The 26,535-nt window shown below is 26.2% G+C and overlaps 11 protein-coding genes across 19 annotated transcripts; 6 read left to right on the forward strand and 5 right to left on the reverse strand.

The window, feature by feature from the left end:
• The first annotated feature begins 136 nt into the window (after positions 1-136).
• On the forward strand, positions 137-2,103 carry LOC122519747 (pre-mRNA-splicing factor 18). Of its 2 annotated transcripts, XM_043639416.1 has the most exons (5): positions 137-547; positions 636-920; positions 1,004-1,127; positions 1,227-1,432; positions 1,513-2,103. In XM_043639416.1, exons 1-5 carry the CDS (start codon positions 467-469, stop codon positions 1,747-1,749), a joined length of 933 nt encoding a protein of 310 aa, XP_043495351.1. In that variant the 5' UTR covers positions 137-466; the 3' UTR covers positions 1,750-2,103. The 2 variants fall into 2 exon arrangements, with proteins under 2 accessions (XP_043495351.1, XP_043495350.1); XM_043639415.1 differs by having other exon boundaries at positions 138-547; positions 1,004-1,432.
• Positions 2,104-2,191: 88 nt separating this feature from the next.
• Positions 2,192-3,640, forward strand: LOC122519748. Its single transcript, XM_043639417.1, has 3 exons — positions 2,192-2,862; positions 2,973-3,179; positions 3,294-3,640. The coding sequence occupies exons 1-3, from the start codon at positions 2,703-2,705 to the stop codon at positions 3,494-3,496; spliced, it is 570 nt and encodes a 189-aa protein (XP_043495352.1). The 5' UTR covers positions 2,192-2,702; the 3' UTR covers positions 3,497-3,640.
• A 1,480-nt stretch (positions 3,641-5,120) lies between these two features.
• On the reverse strand, positions 5,121-7,061 carry LOC122519803 (lysocardiolipin acyltransferase 1-like). Its single transcript, XM_043639510.1, has 5 exons — positions 6,873-7,061; positions 6,562-6,735; positions 6,279-6,486; positions 5,647-6,213; positions 5,121-5,497 (listed from the first exon to the last, which is right to left on the reverse strand). Exons 2-5 carry the CDS (start codon positions 6,727-6,729, stop codon positions 5,331-5,333), a joined length of 1,110 nt encoding a protein of 369 aa, XP_043495445.1. The 5' UTR covers positions 6,730-6,735; positions 6,873-7,061; the 3' UTR covers positions 5,121-5,330.
• An 865-nt stretch (positions 7,062-7,926) lies between these two features.
• On the reverse strand, positions 7,927-10,862 carry LOC122519727 (regulator of microtubule dynamics protein 2-like). 5 transcript variants are annotated; one of them, XM_043639393.1, is made up of 8 exons: positions 10,590-10,861; positions 10,317-10,424; positions 9,871-9,960; positions 9,586-9,777; positions 9,314-9,502; positions 8,869-9,089; positions 8,493-8,731; positions 7,927-8,402 (listed from the first exon to the last, which is right to left on the reverse strand). In XM_043639393.1, exons 4-8 carry the CDS (start codon positions 9,771-9,773, stop codon positions 8,127-8,129), a joined length of 1,113 nt encoding a protein of 370 aa, XP_043495328.1. In that variant the 5' UTR covers positions 9,774-9,777; positions 9,871-9,960; positions 10,317-10,424; positions 10,590-10,861; the 3' UTR covers positions 7,927-8,126. The 5 variants fall into 5 exon arrangements, with proteins under 5 accessions (XP_043495328.1, XP_043495329.1, XP_043495331.1 ...); XM_043639394.1 differs by lacking the exon at positions 9,871-9,960 and having other exon boundaries at positions 10,590-10,862; XM_043639396.1 differs by lacking the exon at positions 10,317-10,424.
• A 507-nt stretch (positions 10,863-11,369) lies between these two features.
• On the forward strand, positions 11,370-11,756 carry LOC122519302 (dynein axonemal light chain 4-like). The gene is made up of 2 exons (XM_043638669.1): positions 11,370-11,435; positions 11,496-11,756. Exons 1-2 carry the CDS (start codon positions 11,370-11,372, stop codon positions 11,754-11,756), a joined length of 327 nt encoding a protein of 108 aa, XP_043494604.1.
• Positions 11,464-12,807, reverse strand: LOC122519735 (dynein axonemal light chain 4-like). The gene is made up of 2 exons (XM_043639403.1): positions 12,654-12,807; positions 11,464-12,422 (listed from the first exon to the last, which is right to left on the reverse strand). Exons 1-2 carry the CDS (start codon positions 12,711-12,713, stop codon positions 12,174-12,176), a joined length of 309 nt encoding a protein of 102 aa, XP_043495338.1. The 5' UTR covers positions 12,714-12,807; the 3' UTR covers positions 11,464-12,173.
• A 16-nt stretch (positions 12,808-12,823) lies between these two features.
• LOC122519734 (probable cytosolic Fe-S cluster assembly factor AGAP009023) lies at positions 12,824-15,190 on the forward strand. Of its 2 annotated transcripts, none has more exons than XM_043639402.1 (7): positions 12,824-13,017; positions 13,126-13,221; positions 13,343-13,532; positions 13,620-13,856; positions 13,927-14,175; positions 14,233-14,610; positions 14,683-15,190. In XM_043639402.1, exons 1-7 carry the CDS (start codon positions 12,952-12,954, stop codon positions 14,922-14,924), a joined length of 1,458 nt encoding a protein of 485 aa, XP_043495337.1. In that variant the 5' UTR covers positions 12,824-12,951; the 3' UTR covers positions 14,925-15,190. The 2 variants fall into 2 exon arrangements, with proteins under 2 accessions (XP_043495337.1, XP_043495336.1); XM_043639401.1 differs by having other exon boundaries at positions 12,825-13,017; positions 13,343-13,498; positions 13,592-13,856.
• A 949-nt stretch (positions 15,191-16,139) lies between these two features.
• On the reverse strand, positions 16,140-17,445 carry LOC122519344 (josephin-2). Its single transcript, XM_043638728.1, has 4 exons — positions 17,199-17,445; positions 16,908-17,122; positions 16,619-16,799; positions 16,140-16,507 (listed from the first exon to the last, which is right to left on the reverse strand). Exons 1-4 carry the CDS (start codon positions 17,250-17,252, stop codon positions 16,250-16,252), a joined length of 708 nt encoding a protein of 235 aa, XP_043494663.1. The 5' UTR covers positions 17,253-17,445; the 3' UTR covers positions 16,140-16,249.
• A 348-nt stretch (positions 17,446-17,793) lies between these two features.
• On the forward strand, positions 17,794-22,938 carry LOC122519615 (GTP-binding protein 1). 3 transcript variants are annotated; one of them, XM_043639194.1, is made up of 11 exons: positions 17,794-18,124; positions 18,580-19,012; positions 19,090-19,201; positions 19,315-19,495; positions 19,615-19,793; positions 19,862-20,014; positions 20,075-20,324; positions 20,460-20,604; positions 20,762-21,080; positions 21,156-21,430; positions 21,522-22,938. In XM_043639194.1, exons 2-11 carry the CDS (start codon positions 18,911-18,913, stop codon positions 21,702-21,704), a joined length of 1,899 nt encoding a protein of 632 aa, XP_043495129.1. In that variant the 5' UTR covers positions 17,794-18,124; positions 18,580-18,910; the 3' UTR covers positions 21,705-22,938. The 3 variants fall into 3 exon arrangements, with proteins under 3 accessions (XP_043495129.1, XP_043495130.1, XP_043495131.1); XM_043639195.1 differs by having other exon boundaries at positions 18,919-19,012; XM_043639196.1 differs by having other exon boundaries at positions 17,794-18,019; positions 18,919-19,012.
• Positions 22,939-23,181: 243 nt separating this feature from the next.
• Positions 23,182-24,439, reverse strand: LOC122519616 (mediator of RNA polymerase II transcription subunit 9). Its single transcript, XM_043639197.1, has 3 exons — positions 24,170-24,439; positions 23,663-23,768; positions 23,182-23,496 (listed from the first exon to the last, which is right to left on the reverse strand). The coding sequence occupies exons 1-3, from the start codon at positions 24,271-24,273 to the stop codon at positions 23,356-23,358; spliced, it is 351 nt and encodes a 116-aa protein (XP_043495132.1). The 5' UTR covers positions 24,274-24,439; the 3' UTR covers positions 23,182-23,355.
• Positions 24,440-25,241: 802 nt separating this feature from the next.
• Positions 25,242-26,525, forward strand: LOC122520038 (60S ribosomal protein L10). The gene is made up of 4 exons (XM_043639934.1): positions 25,242-25,322; positions 25,473-25,501; positions 25,743-26,048; positions 26,151-26,525. Exons 2-4 carry the CDS (start codon positions 25,479-25,481, stop codon positions 26,479-26,481), a joined length of 660 nt encoding a protein of 219 aa, XP_043495869.1. The 5' UTR covers positions 25,242-25,322; positions 25,473-25,478; the 3' UTR covers positions 26,482-26,525.
• Positions 26,526-26,535: the final 10 nt, after the last annotated feature.

Genomic DNA, 26,535 nt, shown 5'->3' on the forward strand with positions numbered 1-26,535 from the left:
TTCCTTCGATTTATTAACTATCATTTAAAATATATCGAACATTTTAATGTACTCTACACTAAAAAATTCATTTTTAACATAATACCGATTACACCGAGATAATTCAATATTTAATTATTTTTTTTAGCAATTCTTTATCAATATCGAGAATATTTGTACTTGAATAATCTGCAACGGATAATTGACGAGATCCTTCGTCATCAGCAAAACATACTTCATGATCATCCTAAGATAAATAAAATTTGTTTATATAACATAATGTTTAAAGAAGATATTATATTTTTTTACGAAATTAAACCACATTTTACGGATTTGATGATATCAGTCTTGCCAACATTTGTTTTTTTCTCAAACGGTTAAATCCCTATATGTATAGAAACAACTAGAATAGTCGTGATTGTTGCTTATTTAGCAGTTGTATTATGGCTACCTAATAACGAAGTAAAGAAAAGAAACAAATTTAGAAATGTCACTTGGTGGTGGTCTTAATATTTTAAAAGCTGAAATATTAAAAAAGCGAAAACAATTAGAAGAAAGTAATGTTTTAGTGAGTATTATTTTCATATTTTCATATTTTCTTACTTTTTAAATGTCGTCTTCTCTATTTTACTCTATAATTATTTATATTTATTTAGCAACAAAATAAGAAATACTTTAGAAGGGGAGAACTAGAGTCTCAATATAAAACAAAAAATAATGAGACTTGTGATAATAGTATCAATATTGTCAAATCTGATGTGAGTCAAGAACAACAGGAATCCGTGAAAGATAATAGTTTGGAACAATCAACGTTACCTAGGCCAGAAGTAATACGAAGATTAAGAGAACGAGGAGAACCTACATTGTTATTTGGAGAATCAGAAAAAGAAGCATTTAAAAGATTAAGAAAACATGAGATTTTTGAAGCAGAAGTAAACAAGGTAATAAGGCTTTATATAGACTAACTTATGTAGAGTTGTTAAAATGCACAAAATGATAACAAAATGATATTATTTCTTTAAAGGGCTTCAGAAATGATTTCCAAGAAGCAATGGAACAAGTAGATCAAGCATATTTAAATGAAATTTTGACATCTATTAAATCACAAGACCGTAATGTTAAAGGAGATGTCAATGTACCCGAAGAAGGTATCACTTATGAAGATATACAAAAAATGTCTGACAAATTAAACAAAGGTGATAGGGACTTTGATATAAATGTTATTGTCCAATTTATCCAATTCCTAGTACAAGTATGGGGTAATCAATTAAATAGTAGAACGTCTGAAGTAAAAATGAGTACGCAAGGTAAAATGGCTAGTGCGACTTATGCTCAAACAAGGGAATATTTAAAACCGCTTCTAAGAAAATTAAAAAATAAATCTCTTCCTGAAGATATAACTGACAGTTTAACTGAAATTATGAAACATTTACTTGAACGTAATTATATTTTGGTATGTATTACATTTATGAAACAGATTATTTATTACATATACATTGTCAACAACTTAGTTAACAGAAATTTAAATTTTAGGCTAGCGATGCATATTTACAAATGGCGATAGGAAATTCTCCTTGGCCTATTGGTGTAACTATGGTTGGTATTCATGCGCGTACTGGGAGAGAAAAGATCTTTTCCAAAAATGTAGCGCATGTAATGAACGATGAAAAACAAAGAAAATATATTCAAGCTGTAAAAAGATTAATGACTAAATGCCAAGAATATTATCCTACGGACCCTTCACGATGTGTGGAATATGCAAAAGTATAGGTATTTAATTATTAAATTAATTTCTTTTTAATATGACATATGATTAATTTCTACAGCTCAAAAGCGATTACGCGACATAAAAGAAGAATTTAAATTAAAAATAAACAAAACCTCAGTTTTGTTAGTTTTAATAAAATAAGAAATATTTTAAGCTGTAATTTAAATAATTTATTCAGAAATATTTCTATTTTGTTTTTTTTTCCACTGAAAATCAACATTGACAACAATCTCTAAGATCATACGTAGATTCATATAATGTATTTCATTGTAGGTAACAAATTTGTGTGTAATTGCGTGAAAGTATTTTATATTAGTTTACCCTTATATATGCAATAAAACTAGATTTATACAGTATGATACAATTGTTTTACAGTTCGAATAACACTACTTCTATACGATAGTTTTATACATCTCATTAAAGATTAGAGATCAAATTATAAATATTTGTAATTTTTCTAATATTTATTGTATAGTTCTAAATATAAAATATTAATATGATTTATAAGTCTAATAAAATACATTTTTATAAAATTGCAATTAGAATTGTAACTAGTTCTTTGAATATACACATTTGAACCCAGAGATAAATAGAGTACACGTACTTTACAAAGTTTTCTAACACGTATTCCTCGTAAAAAAAGCCTCGAACTGTCCAAATACACCCTTTATTTAAATGTAGACTTATATATAAAATGAGTTCGTTTTGTTTCAATAATATTATTCTCAATTTTTCATTTTGTACAATTAAAGCGTTTATAAAATCAACGTTATCAGTTATAACATTTGACATTGGTTTAGACTTTCTATTGAATTAATATTTATTTTATAATCTGTTATTTATATACGTTCTTAGAAATGTCACCTACACATCCTGTATATATACTTAAATTTAGGAAAGAACGTTATTCTACATTTAATCTTCGAATACATTATAATCAAATTGTTGTGTCATCATGCAAGTAAAAATACCATGGGTGTTAATGTGTATTAAATTTTTATTAGTGTTATCAGCAGTTATGTATGTGCAGACAGAATCCACAAAGAATAATAAAAAAAGAACGAATAAAGATCTATTGGAAGCAATATTTAAATTAGAATCAAATGAAGATTTATGTATGTACTTTAAGACGATAATTAATTATAATACCTTATTTAAATGTTTATTTTACATAAAAATTTAGTATAAGTATTAATTTATATTTATATTTATACGTTATATATAGTTAAAATATCACTTTTAAAACGTAGACAAGAGTTTGCAGAAATTATTCAAATTATACAAAAAATGGGATCACATGAAATGAAATTTTTAACGATCGCAATACTTACTCAAGATATAATGGAAATTATTGAAAATAGTACAGCATTAATAGAAAATTGTATGCATAATATTCCTGGTTATGATTTAAATGATTATATTATTGCAGATGGTAAGTCATATTTATATTTGGAAAAAATAAACATAATATTATACGAAAAATAAATATTATATAGCTAATATTTTACATCGTATGTTGCTGATATAATTTTCGTTGACCTTATAGCCTTGTTTATAATGTTAGAAAGCACAACTTTTCTTGGAGATATGATTGTTCATTTTCCGAATTATATGGATACAATATTAAGAGGTCATAAAGAATGGATGAAACCGTTATATTGGTCTTTTAGATTTATTCATAAAATGAAACATTTGTTAGACGAATCGACGATTTCTGTAATTTATTCAGCAAAAAAAAGATTAGGTTAAAAAATTAGGAATAAAAATTTAGATTCATAAATTTACAAAAATATAATAAAATGCCTAATAAAAAAAAGTCAGAAAAGATATCACAAAACAGGAAAAAAGTCCAAAATTGAAAAATTTTTAATAATGAAACTTTTTCCAATAGTTCCAATAAAATTGAGATGTAACACTATTTTGTAATTTAAATAGATGAATTATATCAATTTAAATTTGTATATAAAGTCTAAAAGTTAGTTTAATTTTTATGTGGTATGTCTTTCCATTTAGAGCATTCCATTTACATATATAATATAAATATAAAATAGTAAAAAATATATATATATATAATATTTATCAATCTAATCATATACATTTATTTAAAATTGTGATTACAATTGTAATTAGATTTTTGAATACAATTATAGTTTAAATATATACAGCCCTCTGAACAAGAGAACTTTTATAAATGAACCATTTGTTAATTGTTTCTATAATATATTAATTAATATTTTTAATAACTAAATAGATTAAAATCCTAAGTCTGTTAGTATAAATAAAATATTTTACAAACATACTTTATAAATATATTACTGTAAATACTCAAAATTTGCTTTATCGCAAATTGAGTAATAAAGAACCGACATTGCTAATGCTTTCGGATATTTCAAATTTTAACAAATCAATTCGCGATATAACAGATTTCGTGTTTTTAGCAATATATACATATAGAATAATAGATGTATCATTTTTAATTTTTAATATTTATAATTTAGAGAACTACAAACTCTCTGCATGTTTCTTTTTGGCACATGAATTCACTTTTACTTAATTTTAAACTTTTCTTATAACTACAAAAAAAATATAAATCTATTACTACGTCAAAACTTATTGTAAATTAATATTTTTCAATATATTCTTAATAGTGAAAATATTGTATGATTTTTAAATTTTTCGTAATTTCTTAATATTATAATATAGCTAAATATAGAAAATAAATAATATACGACAATGATTTATCAACTATTTCCTTGAATATACAACTATAAATTTTAATAATTTACAATTGGATATCTATATACATTATATATGCCACATATTATTTTTCATTTTATTATTTATATTATTCTTCTTTTTAAATTAAAAACAATTTTGTACTTTTTTCTTTGGTTTAATGAAGATTAAGATTAGAGCAAACTAATATTTTTATAAAAGTACAGAAGTTAAAGAACTTATTACTTCCAATATTAATATTCTTACTCTTATTTATACTTTAATTTCCAGAATTATACATTGATTATTTTTGATAGAATAATTATTAATAGTTCAACAATATTGTTTTTTTTTATTAATGACTCATTTCTGAAATGAGCAATAGTATATAGTTGTATAAAAACATCATTTTTTCATATCTGTGGACATATTTACAAAATTTTATATTATCTTTAAAAAATTGTTAATACTCCTGTGCTAATTATAAGTCAGAAGACATGCAGTAAATGAATAAATAAATAAATATATATATCTATATGTAACAAATGTACAAAATTTGTTCGTATAGAATATGTTTTTCACATTTCGTAAATTACAATAATAATTTTGCTTGATTTCGCCACCATAATTATTATGTATTGTTACAATATTATTTTTAACTTTCTGATATTTGTGTATTATTTTGTATCTATTTGTAAATATGTACATGCTCCAAATACATATTACTTTAAAATCTAACGTGTACAACACAAGGAACATTATTTATAAGTATGATAGATCTACATCCAAATCTTAGTTAGATGTACCAATATCACAGTGACATAAAAGCATAAATTAGTTTATCACTTACTTTGATCAAACGTTGTTATTAACTGTGTTTTACCCAAAATGAATATGCTTTCCAACGCCAATACCATCCCATTTCAATTTGATTGAATCCAGTTGTAAATAAAGATAATCCAATAAAAAAGATAGCATGTATCAATGCCCACAGTTGAAATATTGGAGAAACAATTAATAATAGTATCGTCGTACCTACAAATATTGATTATATTAGGAAGTAAATGAATAATATAGTTTCATTTGTATTTAAATTAAAGAGTTTATACATGAAATTATATAAATTGAATATTTAGGAAGAGAGCATGAGGAAAAGTAATTTAGTGAATAATGTATTAATTTACCAGTTAATATACTCCAGAAACTAAACGCAGCTTGTAATGGTAATATTTTTGCTGTTGGCCATACTTCAGTAGGAAAACTTTTCTTTTCATAAAAAGTTTTCAATATTTTTTCTTTGTTAGACCATCTATCTTCTAACCACTGTCTTAACATCAATTCATGTGTCGGTATATCAGAAAATGGTATTCGTTTGATATAAAAATGCACTTCATGAGGTAATTTGCCCTTAATTAAATCAATTTCAGACTGCGGAACATAATCGGGATATGCTATTGTTAAATCATATATTGCATCAAGATAATTTGCCTTCTGAAGATGTTGCACTAAATAACTAAATCCTGTAGTTTTTGGGTGTAGTGTATAAATATATTGAGGTAGTTGATGTTGTAAAGCATATTTATCAGACTTCTCTTTACTAGTTTTTGTTAAATCTGTACCCTCTGGGAATATAAGTAATTGTGTACGTCTTCTTAGTGCTACCAGATAATCCAAAGTACGTAAAAGGCGACCTTTGTCTTCTTCCCAACGACGTGTTATGTAGAGGAAACCATTCATTTGCATTATCCATCCTGTCAAATACATCAGAATGACATAGTTTATATTATAACATTTACAATGATTGTTTTTTATTCACCTGGTCCTGGGATATGTCTTATTGGATCTTTCAGAATAAATTTCAATCTATGACAAGCTATATCAGGCATACAAGCTTGATACATCGCAGCCCATAAAAAATTCCAGTCTACTCGTGTTCTGTGATTCATTACAAGTACAGCTGATTCGTTAGGAGAAATGTGGTCTCCTGATACAAAGATTTTTACACCAAATATCTTTAACAGCGCCTATAATAAATGTATCTAACATTCACTGTCTGTATAACAAAATAAAATATTAAAAAATCAATACAATAAACTCACTGTGGGATAAAGTTCCCAACAAGAAAATAGCAAATCTCCACATTTTCGAAATTTTGGAGGACTGAATAGCAAAAGTGGTAAAAGTGGACAAGCAATAAATAAGAAACCTGCTACGATACTACCATACCAAAGAGCACAGTATAACATACCACGCAACAGTCCACGCATTACAGCCTGTAAATATAATTGAATAAAAAATAAAATATTTCTCATTATTTTCATCTTTATTTTAATAATTATTTTTCATTATAGTATTATTATATTATTTGCGTGTTCTCTACTCTACAATAAAAAACGATTATTATACTTACTTTGACATAAATTGTACAATTGAACTATTCTTCATAAGCATTGAATGTCAACTGCTTTCTTGTGAAATATCGTTTTTCTTAGGCTTCTCTACAACCTTATAACAAGGGCTTCACTGTACCACCCTTAACACCCTCTCTTCTTTACCCAGTATGAACTGAGTTCTGGGATGCTGCTGGACCATTATTGATCTACTAAATACAGGGCTACAATCCTCAAAGAATAACTTATGATATGCTATTCTGCTATTAATAAATAATTCAACAATTATCGAATATAAATTAATAGGAAACTATTAAAAAGCACAATCTGTATAATTATGCAAAATATAGTAGTGTAGTACAATTATCATTAAATATACTTTTTAAAATTCCCTATAAAATCATATAATTTTCAATGTAGATTAATAAATTTATAAAAGTATATTTGGGTATTTGTATTTATTATAAATCTATTAAAATTAAGGAAAAAATATTCAAAAATAAGATAATATAAGAGATTAAATTATATCGTTCAAGAAAATAAAAAAATGATTAGTTTATATAAACCAAATATAATATATGTATAAGTGTGTATGAGCGGAAACAAATATTGTAACCAAATCCATTTATTGGGCCAATAAGCTGTAAATTAAATAAATATCTACTATTTAGAAATTTTAATATATATATATATATATTATATATTAACGACCTTTATTTAACAAATATGAAATAGATATCCAAAAACTACAAAAAATAAAATATAACATATTCCTCGCAATTAAATATAATTATTACATTTACACATATTTTTGTACTAGACAATATTATCATGGTTATCATAAAATAATGGTTGCATTTAAGAAAATTTATAAAAAGAATTCAGATCTTGATGTTCTATATAATAAAGGCACATAATTCATATGAAAAGAAAAAATAATCATATGGATAAATATATATATTTTAATATCATATATATATATATATATATATATGTTTTTTTGAAATATTAAATGTCATTAAATATCAAAAAACCATATTGATTATTATTACATTTCCTAGAATTATAATAAGATTATTTTTCCTACAATTCACTGTATTATGTTGTTATCTATATTCTATAGCAAGATAATTTTTACTTGTTTAGTATTTAACTTTGATTGTATCAGTAATTAAGCCGTAATCCATTAGTATTTTGTTTTTTACAAATTTCACTATACAATAATATTACTATCAAATCTTATTTAATTGTTTTATAATTAAATTAGAAAAACTTCAAATGTTTTTATAAAGATCTTTTGAATATGTCTCCAATAATCTTCTTGCTTCAGATTGTATATTCTTTTCTCCTTTGGTTACAATCGATTGTAGACAAATATCATTCAAAAAATAAACCGCCTTTTCAAAATTATTTGTAGCTATGTAGGCTTTACTAAGAAATAAACGATTTTCTAGATGTGGTTGAGTTGCTAATTCTTCGGCTTGTTCGAAACTTTCAATTGCCTCTTCGTAGGAAGCATTTGGAGGCTCAGAAAAAAATGTTGATGCTAACTGTTTGTAATATAATTTTAAAATAAAATGATTATATAAAGATATTTTTTATATAAATTGTCAACAAATTAATATTACACAAAAACATACTTTTCTTTCAATCCAAGATAAGCTAGACAATTCATATTTAAATCTACCAAGTAGATGATGTAAATCAGGATCGTTTGGGCGAATTTTTAAAGCTATTATTACATGATTCTTGAAGACAGTTCCATTTTTTATTTTTTCTGCCAATGGCAGATATTCACCGTGTATACCTATAAGAATAGCATACCACTTATGAAGATCTGCATCCTCTACATCAATAACTCGTTCACAAGCTTTGAGTCCTAAAAAATAAAACCAATAAGTTTATGCGGTTTTTTCCAAGTATTATCATACGGCAAAAACCGTATAAGATTATTAACCAACCTAATAGATTTGTTTGTTCATAAAACTAATAATTTATGGCTAATTGCAAAATTACCTTCACTAATAATTTTATTTTTATGTTCTATATCAGTAAAATTATTAATACAATTGTAACAAGCTCTAGCAAATCTCCATATTACGTCTTCATTATGTGGATGTAATTCGATTAATTCTTTTAATTTATAATATGCGGTGTCTTTATTCCGTTCTTCCGTTTCTTCTTGTGCATCAATTTTCATAAGTTCTATTCCCAATTGGTTTATTGATGTTGATTCCCTGTATCACTAAACATATAATCTCTTCCTTTCATGATATACATTTTGGTTTACCAATAATATATATTATATTTTAAAATTTAATAAAACCACAAAATAATATTGAAACAAATAAAATTATTTCTATACTATATTCTACATCGATTTCCTATAACGCATAATCACACGTGAATATGTGAACTCATTAAAGATGTTATTATTTAATAATTTTGATATATGTCAAACCTTGATTCAATATCTTCTGTACCATCTTCAGCGTCTGAACAATCAAAAAATTCATCATCGGCAATATCTGTTCCTGCTGTAGAATATGAGTCTAGATCATTTTCTGTTGAAACATATGTACTATCATTAGAACCTAATGCATGTTTTCTATTCAAAGACGTAGATCTCTTCTTCCTTTTTTGTTGTTGTCTAAAAAAGACATATTTTTTATTCATTTTATCCATTTTATCATTAGTATCAAATATATTATTTTATTTGATATCATTTTTTACCTTAGAGCTTCTACTTCTTTTTGTAGTTTGGCAAGACTTTGATAAACAGGTTCAAGGCTATTATTCCCTGCTTGGTATTTTTGCTTATTGATAAATTGTTGATAAAAAAACATACCAGCCACACTAATAACACCAACAGTAACTCCAATCGCAGCTGCAATTAGAGCCCTGCTTTCTAAATTACTCATTATTCTGTTAAAATAAGAGTGATATAAATTTCAATAAATATAACAAGTAGTACACGTTTTATAATGTTTAAAAAAGATTTATACAAAACTACGATACTTTGTTTTTTAAGCAGATGGAAAATGAATATATCTATATCTAGTTTGAGTATTTTCTTCTTTGGTCTTTGTATACTAGCCGTAGTATGCACTGCAAAAGACATGTATTTTTTTTTATAATTTCATTTACTTTCAAAGTAAAAACAACGAATAGAAATAATAAAAGCTTTTCTCATGCGTAGTAAAACTGAATAGACCACAAAAAAAAAGGAGAAATTATTAAATTATTTTTAAGTAGATCTAATGTATAAGTAATTGAAAATTAAGAACTACATATTTAAATTATCTATTACTAATACAATACGAAAGTTCCATATGATAGGTTATAGAAATAAATACCATTGAGCTATGCTTAATAATATTAACAGAAAAAAAGGTGTATATATATATATATATATATATACACACTATATTAGTTTTGATAATTTTAAAAAATTACGATATTACTTTATGTTTTTATTTTTGCTGAGTGGTCACAAATTAGTATTCCATAAATATTTAAAGTCCATGAATGTCGGCATGGCACTATTCACCAACAATAACTTGACAGAGAAGCTGTGATTAATAAATAAATTATGGAATTAATTTACTCAGATGTAGAAATTACTAGTTTCCTTGTATATAACGTTTTATCAATTATATTATTTTTACATAAAAAAAAAATATATATATATAAACGTAACTCTCCTATTCCTTTTAAAAATTATTACATCAACTTACCGTGTAAATTTGCACTACACGAAGTTAATATTATATATATAATAAATCAAATTTATAATGTTTTACGAGATTTATTTATTAACTATATGATATTCGCAAGCACAGTATAAAATACAGATCTCGATCTTCATAATTTTTACTACCACTTCATAAACATCGCTAACAAAAATCTATTAACCCCGCTTTGTTTTGGAAAACTTACTATACCCAATATTTGTGATTCGAATAGTAGGTTCGCAATTATATATATATCAAAGCAAAGTGGTTGACATCTGGTGTTTGAATTCAAAATATACATAAATAAGGTCTAGTAATTAAAGTACGAATAGAAATTTGATTCGTCTTTGACGAATGTAGTCTACTTTCTATATCAATTTTTGTTGTTATTTTAATGTCCTGTGTAGTACAATATCCTGTACTTTAAAAAGTACTCTTGCAATATTAATAAATATTAAATAAATATAATATTACCTGGTTGAAGTATGTTATTCTGCCTTCTTTCATATATAAACAGATCAGTATAGTTATTTCACGCTGTCACCACCACCACAGACATACACGATTTGAATTAAATTAATAAATCTACAAAAATGACAAGCAGCGCCATTTGTTTCATAATTTAAATTTGGAGAATATTTTAAAAAAAATATATTAATGAAAAATACTTTATTAATATCAAGAATTTTCGCATAAATAGCATTAAATAGATAATCTCTTTTTGTCCTATTTAAAATATATATTGATTTAGTCGAAAAATATTTGTATTAAAAATTGCAAAATATGTCGGCTGGTGAAGTCAAAAAAGAAGAACCTCAATTTATATTTCATACGTATCCTTTATGCAAGGTAGAAATTGTAAAAAATGTGATTAGCATAAAGTTTTTAAATTATTTAATACTTTTGCAGTCTACAGATATGCCAGAGGAAATAAAACAAGAAGCTATGGAAACGTGTTCTACTGCCGCCGAAAAATATGCTGAGGACTATGAACAAACGGCACGTATGATCAAGGAAAGTTTGGACAGAAAATTTGGCGCGCCTTTTCAAGTTGTTGTTGGAGAATCTTACGCTAGTGCTATAACTCATCAAGAAAATACTTTATTATATATGTTCACGGGTGGGAATATTGCTATCCTTGTTTGGAGAACTGTTAGCCAATACAAATAAAATGATTTTCTGTTAATTCTATATATTTTGAATTGTTTTTATTACTTTTAATTACTTAGACAAATATACTTATGTAATATTATGTAGAAACATATTATAAGTATTTCTTAATAATTATATACACAGATTACATGTGATAGTATTAACTCGATTATTATTTCATTACATATATGTATATGTAAATATAAATTGTAAGTATTATTTGATAACGTTATACTTTCATGGTATTTGGATTTTTGTAAATTTGTTATATCAAACAATGATATTCTTCAAAATATTGTACGAATTGGACTAGAATAATAAATTATATTGCATTTCAGCTAATGCATTATTAACATTAATAAAATGTACAAATCATAAATAAAGATTGACCAGATTTCATGAAAAGTGATTTCTCTTATGTTTGGATAAATAAAATTATGCAGATTTCCAAATGCATATTGCTAAGTTACCAGCGCAATACATGTATAATAAATGTTTCAATTGATACGTTATCTCGAATCCATAACCTTCGCCGACAACTGTATGCCAAGAAGCTCCAAACTTTTTATCCATCGTTTCTTTAATCATCCGAGACACGCTTTCATAATTATCGGCATATTTTTCTGCAGCAGTCACGCATAATTCCATTGCTTCTTGTTTCATCTCGTCCGACATGTCACACTTCTATAAACAAACGTATTTTAATATATTTCATATAAACGTTCTCTACATGTAATAGACATAATACAACAATTATAAAATCAAATCAATAGATTGAAATGTTTAATAAAACAAATATACAAATGGAAAACCTTGCCTGTTTACCAGGCAGAAGTTTGACTTATTGATCAAACGTCTCAAATTTCATTTCTCGTATAAACGGGATACTTTGCACATTGAACGATCGTTACTCACTCTGCAGAGTGGATAAGTGTGTAGAATTTTGAGAACGTCGTCTTTTTTCACTTCTGTCATTTTGAAAATAATCTAATACATTCAGAAACAACTCCAAATAGAACGATACCCGATTTGTTACGAAATAGAATGGTTGCCATTTGCCAGGCGTACGCATGCTTCAGAATTGAATGAGTCATTCCAGGAGGGGGTTATTGTTTAGATTTTATTTTATCTTATGTCACATGCTGAATTTTATAGGTTAACAACTCATATTTTCAATAATAAATTATAGAAAATTCGTATAAAATATTTTAAAATGGCATCACGATTTAGTGGTGCTTTACAAATTACAAATTTAGATGATTTCATTACTCCATCACAGGTAAACAATCGGTAGAAAATAAAATTAGAATATATCAAATAAATGATTATTTTAATTTTATCTTTTGCTTTTTTATAAGCTAAATTCAAATTTTTTTCTTTTTTCTAGGAATGTATAAAGCCAGTTGAAATCAAAACGTCTAAAAGCAAAACAGGTGCAAAAATAAAAATTGAAGAAGATGGAACGTACTATTCACTAAAAGAAGTACATTTTACAATAGTTTTTAATTAAAATATATATATATCATTATAATCATTTATACGTATTTACAAATGTATTAAATAATTTCAATAACTTACTATATTTGATATTTGATATTTTGTAGAATAATATCCCGGAAAAATTAGAAAAAGTTGAAATTACATTAGCTGATTGTTTAGCATGTAGTGGATGCATTACTTCTGCTGAAAGCGTGTTAGTTTCGCAACAATGTCCTGAGGATCTTTTAAGAATTTTTCAAGAAAAAGTCAAGCAACAACAAGTAAATAATTCTATAGATAGTAAAATCATGATCAGTAATAATTAAGATATTGTAAATGTATTTTTAATGTCAATTTTTTTTCATTATAATAAGGAAAATGAGTGTTCAATGTTTATAGTAGTAAGTTTATCTGTTCAACCAATATTATCCATGGCACAACGTTATGAATTAAAACCAGAACAAGCTTTACACAAGCTTGCTGGATATTTTTACAAGTTAGGAGCAGATGTAGTTTTAGATATGAGTATTGCCGATGATTTTGCACTTCTGGAATCTGCCAAGGAGTTTGTTGAACGTTATAAAGTTGCGAAAGAAGGTACTGAAAAGCAATTACCAATGTTAGCATCTTCATGCCCAGGTATGTTGTTTTTATTAGTTTTTCTTTTTAAATATAATTTTTTGTTTAAGATAAAAGATTTTCTTTATAGGCTGGGTATGTTATGCTGAGAAAACCCATGGTAATTTTATTTTACCCTATATAAGTATAACCAAATCACCACAGCAAATTATGGGATCATTAGTTAAATATCATTTAGCTGAAAATATGGGTCTTTCGCCAGAAGAAGTATATCATGTTACTGTTATGCCTTGTTATGATAAAAAATTAGAAGCGTCTCGTGAAGATTTTTATAATCATCAAAAGAATAGTAGAGATGTGGATTGTGTTATTACATCAAGTATGTTATTTTTATATCATATATAATCATTTTTATTTATACCAAATTTATTTTCAGTCGAACTGGAACAAATGCTGAATGAAAGTCATTTAACTTTAAATGATATCGAAGATGGAGAAATTAAAAAACCTTTTGGATTATGTAATGATAAAATAGATAATGATTTATTGAGTCATAAAGGATCTGGATCTGGTGGTTATGCTGATTTCATTTTTCATTATGCTGCAAAGCATTTGTTTGATGAAAATAATGCAACATTAGAATTTAAAAATTTAAGAAATCCTGATTTTCAAGAAGCAGTATTAGAAAAAGATGGAAAAGTATTATTAAAATTTGCAGTAGCGAATGGATTTAGGAATATACAAAATCTTGTCCAAAAATTAAAAAGAGGAAAATGTTCTTATGATTATGTGGAAATTATGGCATGTCCCTGTGGTAAGTTTTAATAACTTACTACTCTAATTGTTTTACTCGCATGATAAATCTTTATATATATAAATATATTAGGATGTTTAAATGGTGGGGCACAAATAAGGCCTCAAGATAATATTCAACCTCGGGAACTTGCATTAAAGCTTGAAGCTATGTATCATAATCTACCAATTAATACACCCGAAGAAAATCTAGCTGTACATAAATTATATGAAAAATGGCTGAGTGGAGAAAATACAGATAAAGCTGCAGCTTATCTTCATACACAATATCATGAAATAGAAAAAATGAATACAGCTCTATCGATTAAGTGGTAAAATATATATTATTGTAAAAATGAATTTTGTAAGAGTATCTATATACAGGGTATTTCACCTAAATAGAATCACTTAAATATTTCCTTTTCTTACAATTGTATGAAAAAACTTTAAAGAAAAAAGTTACACTAATATTAATATAAAATAATGTTCTTATTAACTAAAGATTTATCATAACATCTGTATTTGTATGTATATAAAAAGTTGCAGGAATATGACTGTTTATTGATATTACATAATAATAAAATCACATTGTTTGAAGTGGACAGATTGTCTTCATTAAACATCTGATTTCATAATATATACATGTATAAGTTTATAATAATTATATTATTTTAATAATATGTAAATATATAGAACGTATTTAAGTGTTTAAGTTAATTACAATAACTAATAATACCTTATTACAATAATATATTTATTTATGAGGCCATATTTTTATTTAGATAAAATATTTGAAAAATTAAATACCGAATATTGTTATTTAAGATAAGTAACATTCAATTAATTTACAACTATAAGTCTCTACTAACTGTCCTTTCTTAAGTAATTTAAATATATTTATATTTTTATATCATTTAAGATAGTTATTTTGGTCTTTTTTTACATACAATTGTTATATTATATTACTTTTATATCAAACATTAATTTTCATGTACAATAAATTGTACTAAATGCAATACAATTATCTTGGCATCTGTAGAATAAGTTTTTTTTTATAGTTATAAAAGGACTAACTAATACTGATATTTTTTTATATGCTATTATTTCAGTTTTATGAAGACAATTTTTAATCCATAAAACATTTCAATTATCTATCTAAATAAAAAACATTATGCAATGCCAGCTAATAACATAATATAAATATTAATATTTATTTTAGCATTTACAATAACAAATAATAAATAAACAACCTCTCATTAATAACAAAAATTCTCTAATGCATCTATCTCCGAAAAAATATAGTACTTTTTCTATGTGATCATAACTTAAAAGCAGCACATATTACAAGTTTTAACATAAATAGTTATTTTAAACTTCTACCAAGTGCATGACATACAAGCTTTAATAATACTCATGTGAATTATTAATTAGAAATTCAAATTATATGTCCAACAATTTCAATGTATTAAGATATTTGTCTAAATAGAGTCAGAACTACTACATTGTAGAGTTCTGTGTCAGCATAACATTCATTAACTCTAACTTTTTTTCTTCCGATAATATTCCTTATAGTTTAAAAAATCCATTGATCATTTGCCTTGATTCCATCCTCCATAAATTATATCCCACACTAATATCACACTTTTATTGTTGAGTAAAAATTATCTAGTATTTTTATTGCAAATTAATTCCTCATTTTCATTCATTTCTTTAGATTCTGATTTCTTTAAATCTATGTCAGATGGATAGCCATCTTCAATATATGTAATTGAATCATGATCAGTATTATTATCTTCTTTAATTTCATATGGTTCCATTAACCACTCTTGTTTACTATCTATTTCTCTAGAGACAACAAGAAATAATTGCTTTTCCTTACTGTCTATTTGGTCCTTGAGATATACAAGCAATTCATTATCCTATGTAAAATTGTAGTTATATTATAATTGTTATAAACATCAAAATATGATTTTTCATTCAGTTTATATCTATATTTTGTACAAGCAAAACATGTAATTTTAAAAACTCACTTTTCCTATAAGTTGTGGTGAATCTAACTTTGAATCTAAATTATAAAAGGCACCATGAATTTTTTTCAAGGCAATCCAATGGCGCCTTTTCAATGGGAGTAATACAAAACCCAGTTTATATTCTGTTGGAACATTTAATATAAAGCCTTCAATTTTATCAAGGCGAAGACACTTTGGATCTCTGTAAATGTGGATATTCACAGAAAATTGCTAATATTATCAAATAATATTAATACGATGTCGAAAGAATAAAAGACATTAAATGAATACTAATACGATCAAAATTTACCTGCGTTTGTCAAACCAAACTGCTTCACGACCTCTTCGTTGTAATGCAGCCATAATAACATTAATATCATAATTTCCAAGTCCTAATAAAGACTTGTGAGGATTAATCCACAATGCAGGACTTAAGCTATAACAAATTTGATCTAATTCTTGTTTACTAAAACCACGTTCTTGAAATAAATTATTTAATGCGTGTAGAGCGCAAAGCTCTTTTACCTATAATCGAAATTAATTAATGATCTTACTAAATAATTATTTCCAATGTTGTGGAGAAAATGTACATATTATTTACTTGTCTTTCATGGTAAATAGATCCAGTCATATCACTTCCTGTATTTGCCACCATCGTAACTACATAATTTCGTTATGTACCAGGAAGGAAATTTAAATAAGTATTATAATATAAGTGAAAAATTAATCGGTTGAATACCAATGATGGATTATTTATTTATAACCTCTGTGCATTTGACAGTTTTATAAAGTATTTACTTATAGGTAGAATATTACACTTCGTTTATTTCCATTGGCTATCTCTTAAATCGTAATATATATACATATATATGTATACGTTACACCATATATTTGTATATATATACACATATATATGGATCGCATAATATTATGATAATATTCTATCCTGATTGGAGAATTTCATTGATAAGAAAAGAACGATCCAATCCTTTCTCTGCTTATCATTTCATTCAATTATCGTATACAATAATCGTTAAATATATAGCATAATACTTATTGCATTTCAAGAAATATAAATTTGTATATATTTTTTCTAAACTATAAGATTCAAATAATATCGAATTTTTGTATTAGTAAAGAAAGAAAAATAAAAATCGCGTTTGGTACATTGATGTCCATTGGAAACGCTCCTTTATGTTAAATTGTAAAAGGTCGTACATTAGAAAGTTTGTATGATCCAAAACGATTCAATGATGCGAATCATTGCTATTTACAAATAAAACGCATATTAGAGATTTTGTGTTTAGAAATAGAAGAATAAAATTGATTTTGATAAAATAGTGCTCTGTTGATTTTACTAATACGAATATTTGTTGAAAGGGGTGATCCTTACTTAAACATTGTGCGCCTGAAATTTAAAATGTAATATCACGCAATCATTGACAACTCATTTCGTAATTTCCAAGTGTCAACATGTCAGTTTTCTTTAGTTCCTTTTAAATCCACATTTATAATCAACTACTATAGGTATTTCAATATATTATTAGTAATATAAAAATATTATTTAATTAAATATTCAAGTTGATATTAATTACAACATATATTTCAATTATTGATATGAAACTATTAATAGATAAAATTCCATTCTCGAACGTACAATATGTTCTCATTCACATGTTTCATCAGTCAATTATTGTCAAATTATATTCTGCATATTTTTTTTACTAGTTATAATTATATCAAAATGAAAATTTTCATAACAAACTATAGAAAAAATTATTAAAATTATTTGTCTGAACCAGCAATATGTAAAAAAATATAATTATTATTGTAAACTTTTTACTGATGTTAATAGTATGAAAATTGGATTTTTTATTAGTAGTTAATTAAATGATAATTTTACACAATAAGGTATATCTGTTATAAAAATATTGTGAAAATGTCTTCAAACATTAATAATATTCATATATTGATTTATTCAGGTACGAATTGAAGAAAAGATTGATTACTTTATATCAAACAAATGTTTCAATACATTTTGAATTTCTTGAAAATTTAAAGTATAATACATTTAAGAAGCAGTACAATGTATTTTAACTAATAACCAAGTGGTGATATAATTAACAATTTTCGCGTGCATCAGTTATGCATAGATTGAAGTTAATAATTTATAGAAAAAGATTTGGATTTAAATATTGGAAAATGATTGATATCTATATGTGTACATAAAACAATTCAAAAACCGAATATATCTAAATTCAGATAAAAACAATTTATTACTAATTCTTAATAAATCGATCATTTCTAAAAAAAATGTCTAGTTCTGGCTCAATTATAACATCGGCTATTGCACAAACTTCAGGGAAAGAACATCTATCACCAACTATGATAGATTATTCAAGTATCAGAGGAAAGGTATATCTTTCAGATGTTATAAATCTTATAACGAGAAAATATGAACTTTCTAAGAAAGAAACCATTTTCAATTCTAGAATGTATTAGTTAGTCCATCAGAGGATCAATACGAGCTACTGCTTAAAAGACTAAAAGAAAGAATTCATGATGGTGGAAGTGAAACGATATTTGACATTGGTATTGCAGAAGGTACATATCTATGAAATATCAATCTTTTTTATGAAGCTATAGAAAATTTTAATAACAAGTAAGATTATAAACACATTAGGATATATTGCATAATTATTTCAATATACTTGTAGATGGTTCCGAGGATGGATTAAAAGAAGATGAATACGAAGCATCAGTAGCTACTTTACAATCACTTGCTGCTACATTAGAAGCTGATTGTGTACTCTTACGTCAAAGTAAAGTAGATCAAGGCTTGACAGGGCAATGCCTTGTACGGAGGCGGCTGGACCTGCAAGATTTTCTCGAAATTAGGTTTTTAAAAATAAAAACATTATTTTAAATGTTAACTTATATAAAAAGAGATAATTATTATAAGATGCAGTGAAATGCTATTAAAAATTTGGTTAAAAATATTCAATGGAATTTTTTAGAGTTGCTGTCGTCGGTAATGTGGATGCAGGAAAATCAACACTTTTAGGAGTACTGACACATGGTGAACTAGACAATGGAAGAGGTTTAGCTCGTCAAAAATTATTTCGCCATAAACATGAAGCTGAAACGGGACGGACTAGCTCTGTTGGAAATGATATACTTGGATTTGATAGTGTTGGTATGTATTAAAATCAATTTTTCCATTGCGTTTCAATATGCTCATATGACAATCTATTTGTATTTTAGGAAATGTTGTTAATAAGCCAGAACACGGTTCTTTAGATTGGGTAAAGATCTGTGAGAAATCATCCAAAGTTATAACGTTTATTGATCTTGCTGGACATGAACGGTATCTTAAAACAACTGTTTTTGGAATGACTGGACATGCTCCAGATTTTGGTAAGCTGTTTTAGTAGAATTAGTTCAATTTTTTCTTATTAAAAATATTTTGTGTTTAAGGCATGTTAATGGTTGGAGCAAATGCTGGTATTGTTGGAATGACTAAAGAGCATTTAGGATTGGCTTTAGCTCTTTCGGTACCTGTATTTGTGGTAGTAACAAAAATTGATATGTGTCCACCAAATGTATTACAAGAAAATTTAAAATTGCTTATAAAAATATTGAAATCACCTGGCTGTAGAAAAGTTCCAGTCATAGTAAAAACTCCAGATGATGTTGTTGTTAGTGCAACTAATTTTGTATCAGAACGGTTAGTTTATCTAATATAAGTTACAAAAACTTGTAGTTATAAATTATGGGTGATATTTGTATCTTTTTATAATTTAATCTGTATTTAAACAAAAAGAAATAAGAAATTTCAATATTTTACTTTTTTATAATATAGATTATGTCCTATTTTCCAAGTATCTAATGTGAGTGGAGAAAATTTAGATCTTCTTAAAATGTTTTTAAATCTTCTGACTGCTAGAATAACTAGTCATGATGATGAACCGGCAGAATTTCAAATTGATGATACTTATTCTGTACCAGTAAGTACAAAAAAATAATTTCTCTTGCTATCCTCAACAAAAGAATGCGAAATATCTTTAAGTAATATCTATTTATATAATGTACATTTTTATTCTCTCTCTCTTTCTTTCTCTGATTTTAATTTTTTCTTTTTAATTCAAATTTATTAATCCTTAGGGCGTTGGTACTGTAGTGTCTGGTACAACTTTAAAAGGTGTAATTAAATTAAATGACACTTTGTTATTGGGGCCTGATCCGTTGGGACATTTTATACCGATCACTGTAAAAAGTATCCACAGAAAAAGAATGCCAGTTCGTGAAGTAAGAGGAGGTCAAACAGCAAGTTTTGCTTTAAAAAAGATAAAAAGATCACAAATTAGGAAAGGCATGGTGATGGTTGCACCAGCCTTAAATCCTCAAGCATGCTGGGAATTTGAAGGTGAAATCTTGGTGTTACATCATCCTACAACGATTAGTTCTCGATATCAAGCAATGGGTAAATTAATTACATTTGTTTTATTTTTGTATATATAAAACAATAAAACATTTCATGTTTCATTATATATTATAGTTCACTGTGGAAGTATAAGACAAACTGCTTCTATTATCTCAATGTCCCAAGATTGTTTAAGAACAGGAGATAAAGCATTGGTACACTTCAGATTCATAAAACATCCTGAATATATAAAACGTGGCCAACGAATAGTTTTCAGAGAAGGTCGCACTAAAGCAGTAGGAAATGTATCAAACCTTATTCCTCATTCTAACACCATGAATACACAAATATTCAGAATCAACAAACCAAATAAATCACAAGGCAGATTAAATAATTCCTCTCTTAATCAAGTAAGATTAATTAGAAGAGAGCATATAATAAAATAAATATTAGAATGTAATTTTGATAAGTAATTTTTTAATTAAAATTGTTTGCTTTTAGCCACAAGAATTAAATGAAACAAGTTCAACATTTGAATTTCAGAATGCAAAACAAGAAAATATGCTACAAAAATCTAGCACATCTCAAAACAAAAAAGGTATAGGTCGAAGAGGTAGATCTCACAATCTTATCAATGCTAGTGTACAACCTCTGTCAGAGCAAAACCCTCCTACAAAAATATAAGATATATTTATATACAAAGTATATATATAATGATTTTAAGAAAATCTTTAATGTTTTAGAATAAATAGATTTTTTAGACAAAAACATTTCTTAAAGAGTTATGTTTAAGTAGTTTTAAACAAGATTACTGTTTTCGAAGTTTTATTTTCCTATGTAAAAAAAAGAAGAAAAAAGGAAATTAATTCTTTAGAGTACTTTAATATTAATAATAACAAATAAAATAAAATTTGTTATGAATTTAAAATTGAGAGATAATTTTCTTAGTAAAAATTATGAATTTAACTAAAAATTTATAAAATCTTGCCTCGTTATAACTACTTATCAAATTTAAATCGGCGCAAGCATGTCTGCACAATTGCACAAAGATTATTGAAATATTTACATCTAATTAATATTATTTTCAGTAAAAATTAATATGTTTATTGTAGATTAAATGTTATTTTAATTATACTTATAATTTTTATTTAGATTAATGCCTATATGAAATATAGACATTATAATCCTTAAAAGAATATAAAAAACTAGAAGATTGAAAAGACAATCAATGTGAGAAAATGTAATTAAATTATATTAATATTCAAGTTCGAGTGATATATAAATAAATCAATATCTTATTTGTACCTTGGCATTAATATAAAAATATATATCGACTTAAAATTACATTGTTTGTTTATACTTTTGAATATATAAAGTGATAGTTGATAAATGGTAGCATATATATCTTCAATATTTAGTATCTACAAACAGAGTTATATATATATGTTCTCTTTAAATTATAAGTTATCATACACACAACTTATTGTAATGATGTTAAAAACAATTAAAATTGAGAATAATGGAAGACATGCTTGTATGTAGAAAGTACGTTACATGTATTTTAGAATTTTTATTTATAATATTTAAAAGTTAATAGTTGTTGTATTGAAACTTTATTTTGGAATAGAGATTAATGATATAAAAATGGACCAAATATTTGACTGAACAATTGAGTATTTTTTCTTTTTTGCAAAATTTGTATTGAAATAGACTTGATCTCTTAATAAAAAAAATATTCTATAATTTAATAAATATGGTAGTAACTAATAAGATGAATCTGGTTAGATAAATAAGGGGACTTGTGAGCCTCTATGTACTTCTGCATTCTTTTGTATCTATTATGAAAGTTTGTTTATATTAACTATCAAAAAATGTATCCATTTATTCTAATCAGAAATATTTATTAATCAAGACTACATAGAGAGTATTGAATTATTTCATTGATAATAATTTCATACTGCGAATAATTTCACTATTAACAAATAGACATTGAGTCATTAAATCGTTTTAAATTCCTATAACCAGTATTCACATAGTTATTTATTTACTTCTTTTTAAATTGTTTAATTTGTTTTAGTTCATTTTTCATATTGTTGGCAAAATTTTTTAATATCTCTAAAGCTTCTGATGGAGATTTTAATTTATTGTTTTTATTCATTGATTTTGATTGTGTAAATAAATAAACTACGAATCTAGCACTTTGTCTAATTGGCTTAGAATCTGCTAGCTTGTTGATTAATTGTTCATTATTCGATAAATAGCGCATAATAAAACGTATAATGCCCATGTTAAATAACTTTTATAAAATTATTTCTTATAGAAAAAATATAAATATTTATATTTTAGGTACTTCAAATGTGCACATATTACGATATTTCAATAAAAGTTCACGCTTAAGCCGAAGCTGTTTACGAAGAGTTTCAAGTTTTTGTAACTGTTCTTCTTTACTATATTCTATTCCTGGTAACCGCTTAATCTGGAAGACAAAATAAACTTTATCTTTAAAAAGCTGTTTTTAATAATATTTGTATATAAATAAATGTCTGTTTAAAAATAAAACTAATACATAGAGACATAATGCGCACACGTACTAGATAATCATTATGTAGCAAAACAACGTATACTTATAAAATAATTATTACCTGAGTTCTCGCGGAATCTAATTTCTTTTGCAACTCTAGTATTTTATGACTAGTATCTTGTGATTCTTTTGCTTTTTGAGTTGTATCATGAGGATCTTTTTCCACACTGAAAATAATTAAATGATCATCTTTAATTACATTCAATTATAACCATAGATATACCCTATAAAATAATAAGCCAATTTATATATAAAAAATGTTTTTTAGGGTGTTTTTAAATTATATAATGAATAATTATATTATGATAATAACTTTTTTAATACACTTTTAACTTGCCATTTTATTTTTTCTAACCTTAAATAAAAGTAGAAAATATCTTATACGTATTATTATATGGAATATTAAACAATTATTAAACATAATAAAACAGGTTAAATCATGAATTTATATATAACAGATTGAATGCAAAATTATTTCAACTCATATAAAGATACGTATATAAATAATATTTAGATATACAATAGCTAGTATAAAACTGAAAACAAGCACAGTAATTAAAAAACATACCTTCTTAATATGTCATAAATAAGAGGTAGTATCTCAATATCTAAATCATCAACTGTAAATGAACTCCTCATAGGGCTTTCTTCCGTTAGCTCTGAAGTTTCCATGATAAAAATAAATTAAAATTTGATATATTATAGGCCAGCATCCCTGAACTATTCAAATTTAATGTAAAGCTATATATATTATAATATATGGATACACAATATCAATATATGAAACATAATAAACAAGGTATATTGTATAGATTCGGCCATAAACTACGTTACTTTAAGTCATTCCTTCGACGAATGAAAAAGTTCGTTTGATTTGAGCGCCGCAGCGTTCTGTGGCCGTTACGCCAAGGCTTGGCGCCTCCGGCACTCTTACCGTCATGCCTCTGGTGGCAAAACCAGTATACTAAAAAAACCCCCACGTACATGAATAACCGCTACTATTCGTTCTCTTCCGTCTCAACCACCGAACGAGTCACACGCTTACTCACTAGCAGCGACAGAAACGTTAACGCTAGTTCCTACTTCCTTTTCCCTTTTGAGATTCTCGTTAAGTTTGTAATATATTTTATAAAAATCTTTTCTGATATGTTTATAATAAAAATATTCATATAATATTTTTTCCAGTGAGTTTATTATTTTTTTAATATCATTGAAAACGCTACAGTTTTGTAGTGGCCTGCTGTCGATAAGCAGATTTCTACTTTATCCTATGCGACGACTGGCGCCGCCATCCTCACCGCTCATTCTTTGACCAAGTTATTTTAGCGCTAGCACTCTATCACGGCTAACAACGTTTCTATGGGAACGTTAATGTTTCCATAGTTACAAAGACTTTCTTCTTCCGTTAATATAAATAGGAAATGAATTAAGAAGTTACACGTGCTCGATCAACAACGCATTTTCGTTATCCGTTCCTTGTTCTGTAATAGTTTATGAATAAAATAAATGTTACATAAAAAATAGTAGTGGCGATCAGTGTTTGAACCAATAGAATTCAAGTTCCTGGTTCCTTCCGCTACAGTTTGACAGTCGTCGCCCCATCTACTGGTAGAATAGATGATACAGTAGTATAGTTGGAATCTACTTCACATCGTTCCTCTAGTCAACAACGTTCATGACTTAAATAAATTTCCTCCCTTCTGTGTTAAGCTTCATTACAGGTCAGTAAGGTTTTATTATAAGTTATTATTAAAATCAAGTGACATCGTAGAATATATTGTATATTTAATAATTAATTGTTATATAAACTTATTTGATAAATAGTTAAAAGAAATATTTTCAAATTTAATATTTTATTTTAAAAATTATAGACGAAAATGGGGCGCCGACCAGCTAGGTGGTATGTATTCATTTATAGACATTGCAACATATTTTTATTATAAAAAGAATAAATTTTCATAAATTGTCTGTAATGAAATTTATTAATAAAGTAAATTTAATGTAATTTACATGTATATGTAACAGTAGTTGTGACTTAGAAATATGATTGGAATCATTATATTGCACATTATGTGCATAGTATTTTTTCTAAAAAGAAAAAAAAATTAAATTAAATCAAATAATATTACATTACGTTTCAGTTATCGCTATTGCAAAAATAAACCTTATCCTAAATCAAGATTTTGTCGTGGTGTACCGGATCCAAAAATCCGTATTTTTGATCTTGGAAAGAAGAAAGCTTCTGTAGAAGATTTCCCATTATGTGTACATTTAGTGTCTGATGAATATGAACAACTCAGTTCGGAGGCACTTGAAGCAGGTAGAATCTGCGCCAATAAATACATGGTTAAGAATGCTGGCAAAGATCAGTTTCATATTCGTATGAGACTCCATCCTTTCCATGTTATCCGCATTAATAAAATGTTATCATGTGCTGGAGCTGATAGGTAAACAAATTTCATTTCCAAGATCGTATATTTATTTTGTTGAATTCTAATTTTTAATCAAAGTTTATACAGACATTAAAAGAAACATTATTTTTTGCATAGACTCCAAACTGGAATGAGAGGTGCTTTTGGTAAACCTCAAGGTACTGTAGCCAGAGTACACATTGGCCAACCTATCATGAGCGTACGCTCATCAGATCGCCATAAGGCTGCTGTAATAGAAGCATTACGTCGTGCAAAATTTAAGTTCCCTGGTCGTCAGAAGATTTATGTATCTAAGAAATGGGGCTTTACGAAATATGACCGTGCTGTATATGAAGAATTGAAAGTAGCTGGTCGTCTTGCTCCAGATGGTTGTAATGTTAAATATTTACCTGAGCATGGACCACTTGAAGAGTGGAAAAAATTCAGAAAAGTTCTTGCTACGGCATAAAGGAAATTTTTGAAAAACAATTTAAATAAAAAAGTAAATAAATATTTTATATTG

Source organism: Polistes fuscatus, unplaced genomic scaffold (genome assembly GCF_010416935.1).
Source record: "Polistes fuscatus isolate 324 unplaced genomic scaffold, CU_Pfus_HIC Scaffold3, whole genome shotgun sequence".
Lineage (NCBI taxonomy): Eukaryota > Metazoa > Arthropoda > Insecta > Hymenoptera > Vespidae > Polistes > Polistes fuscatus.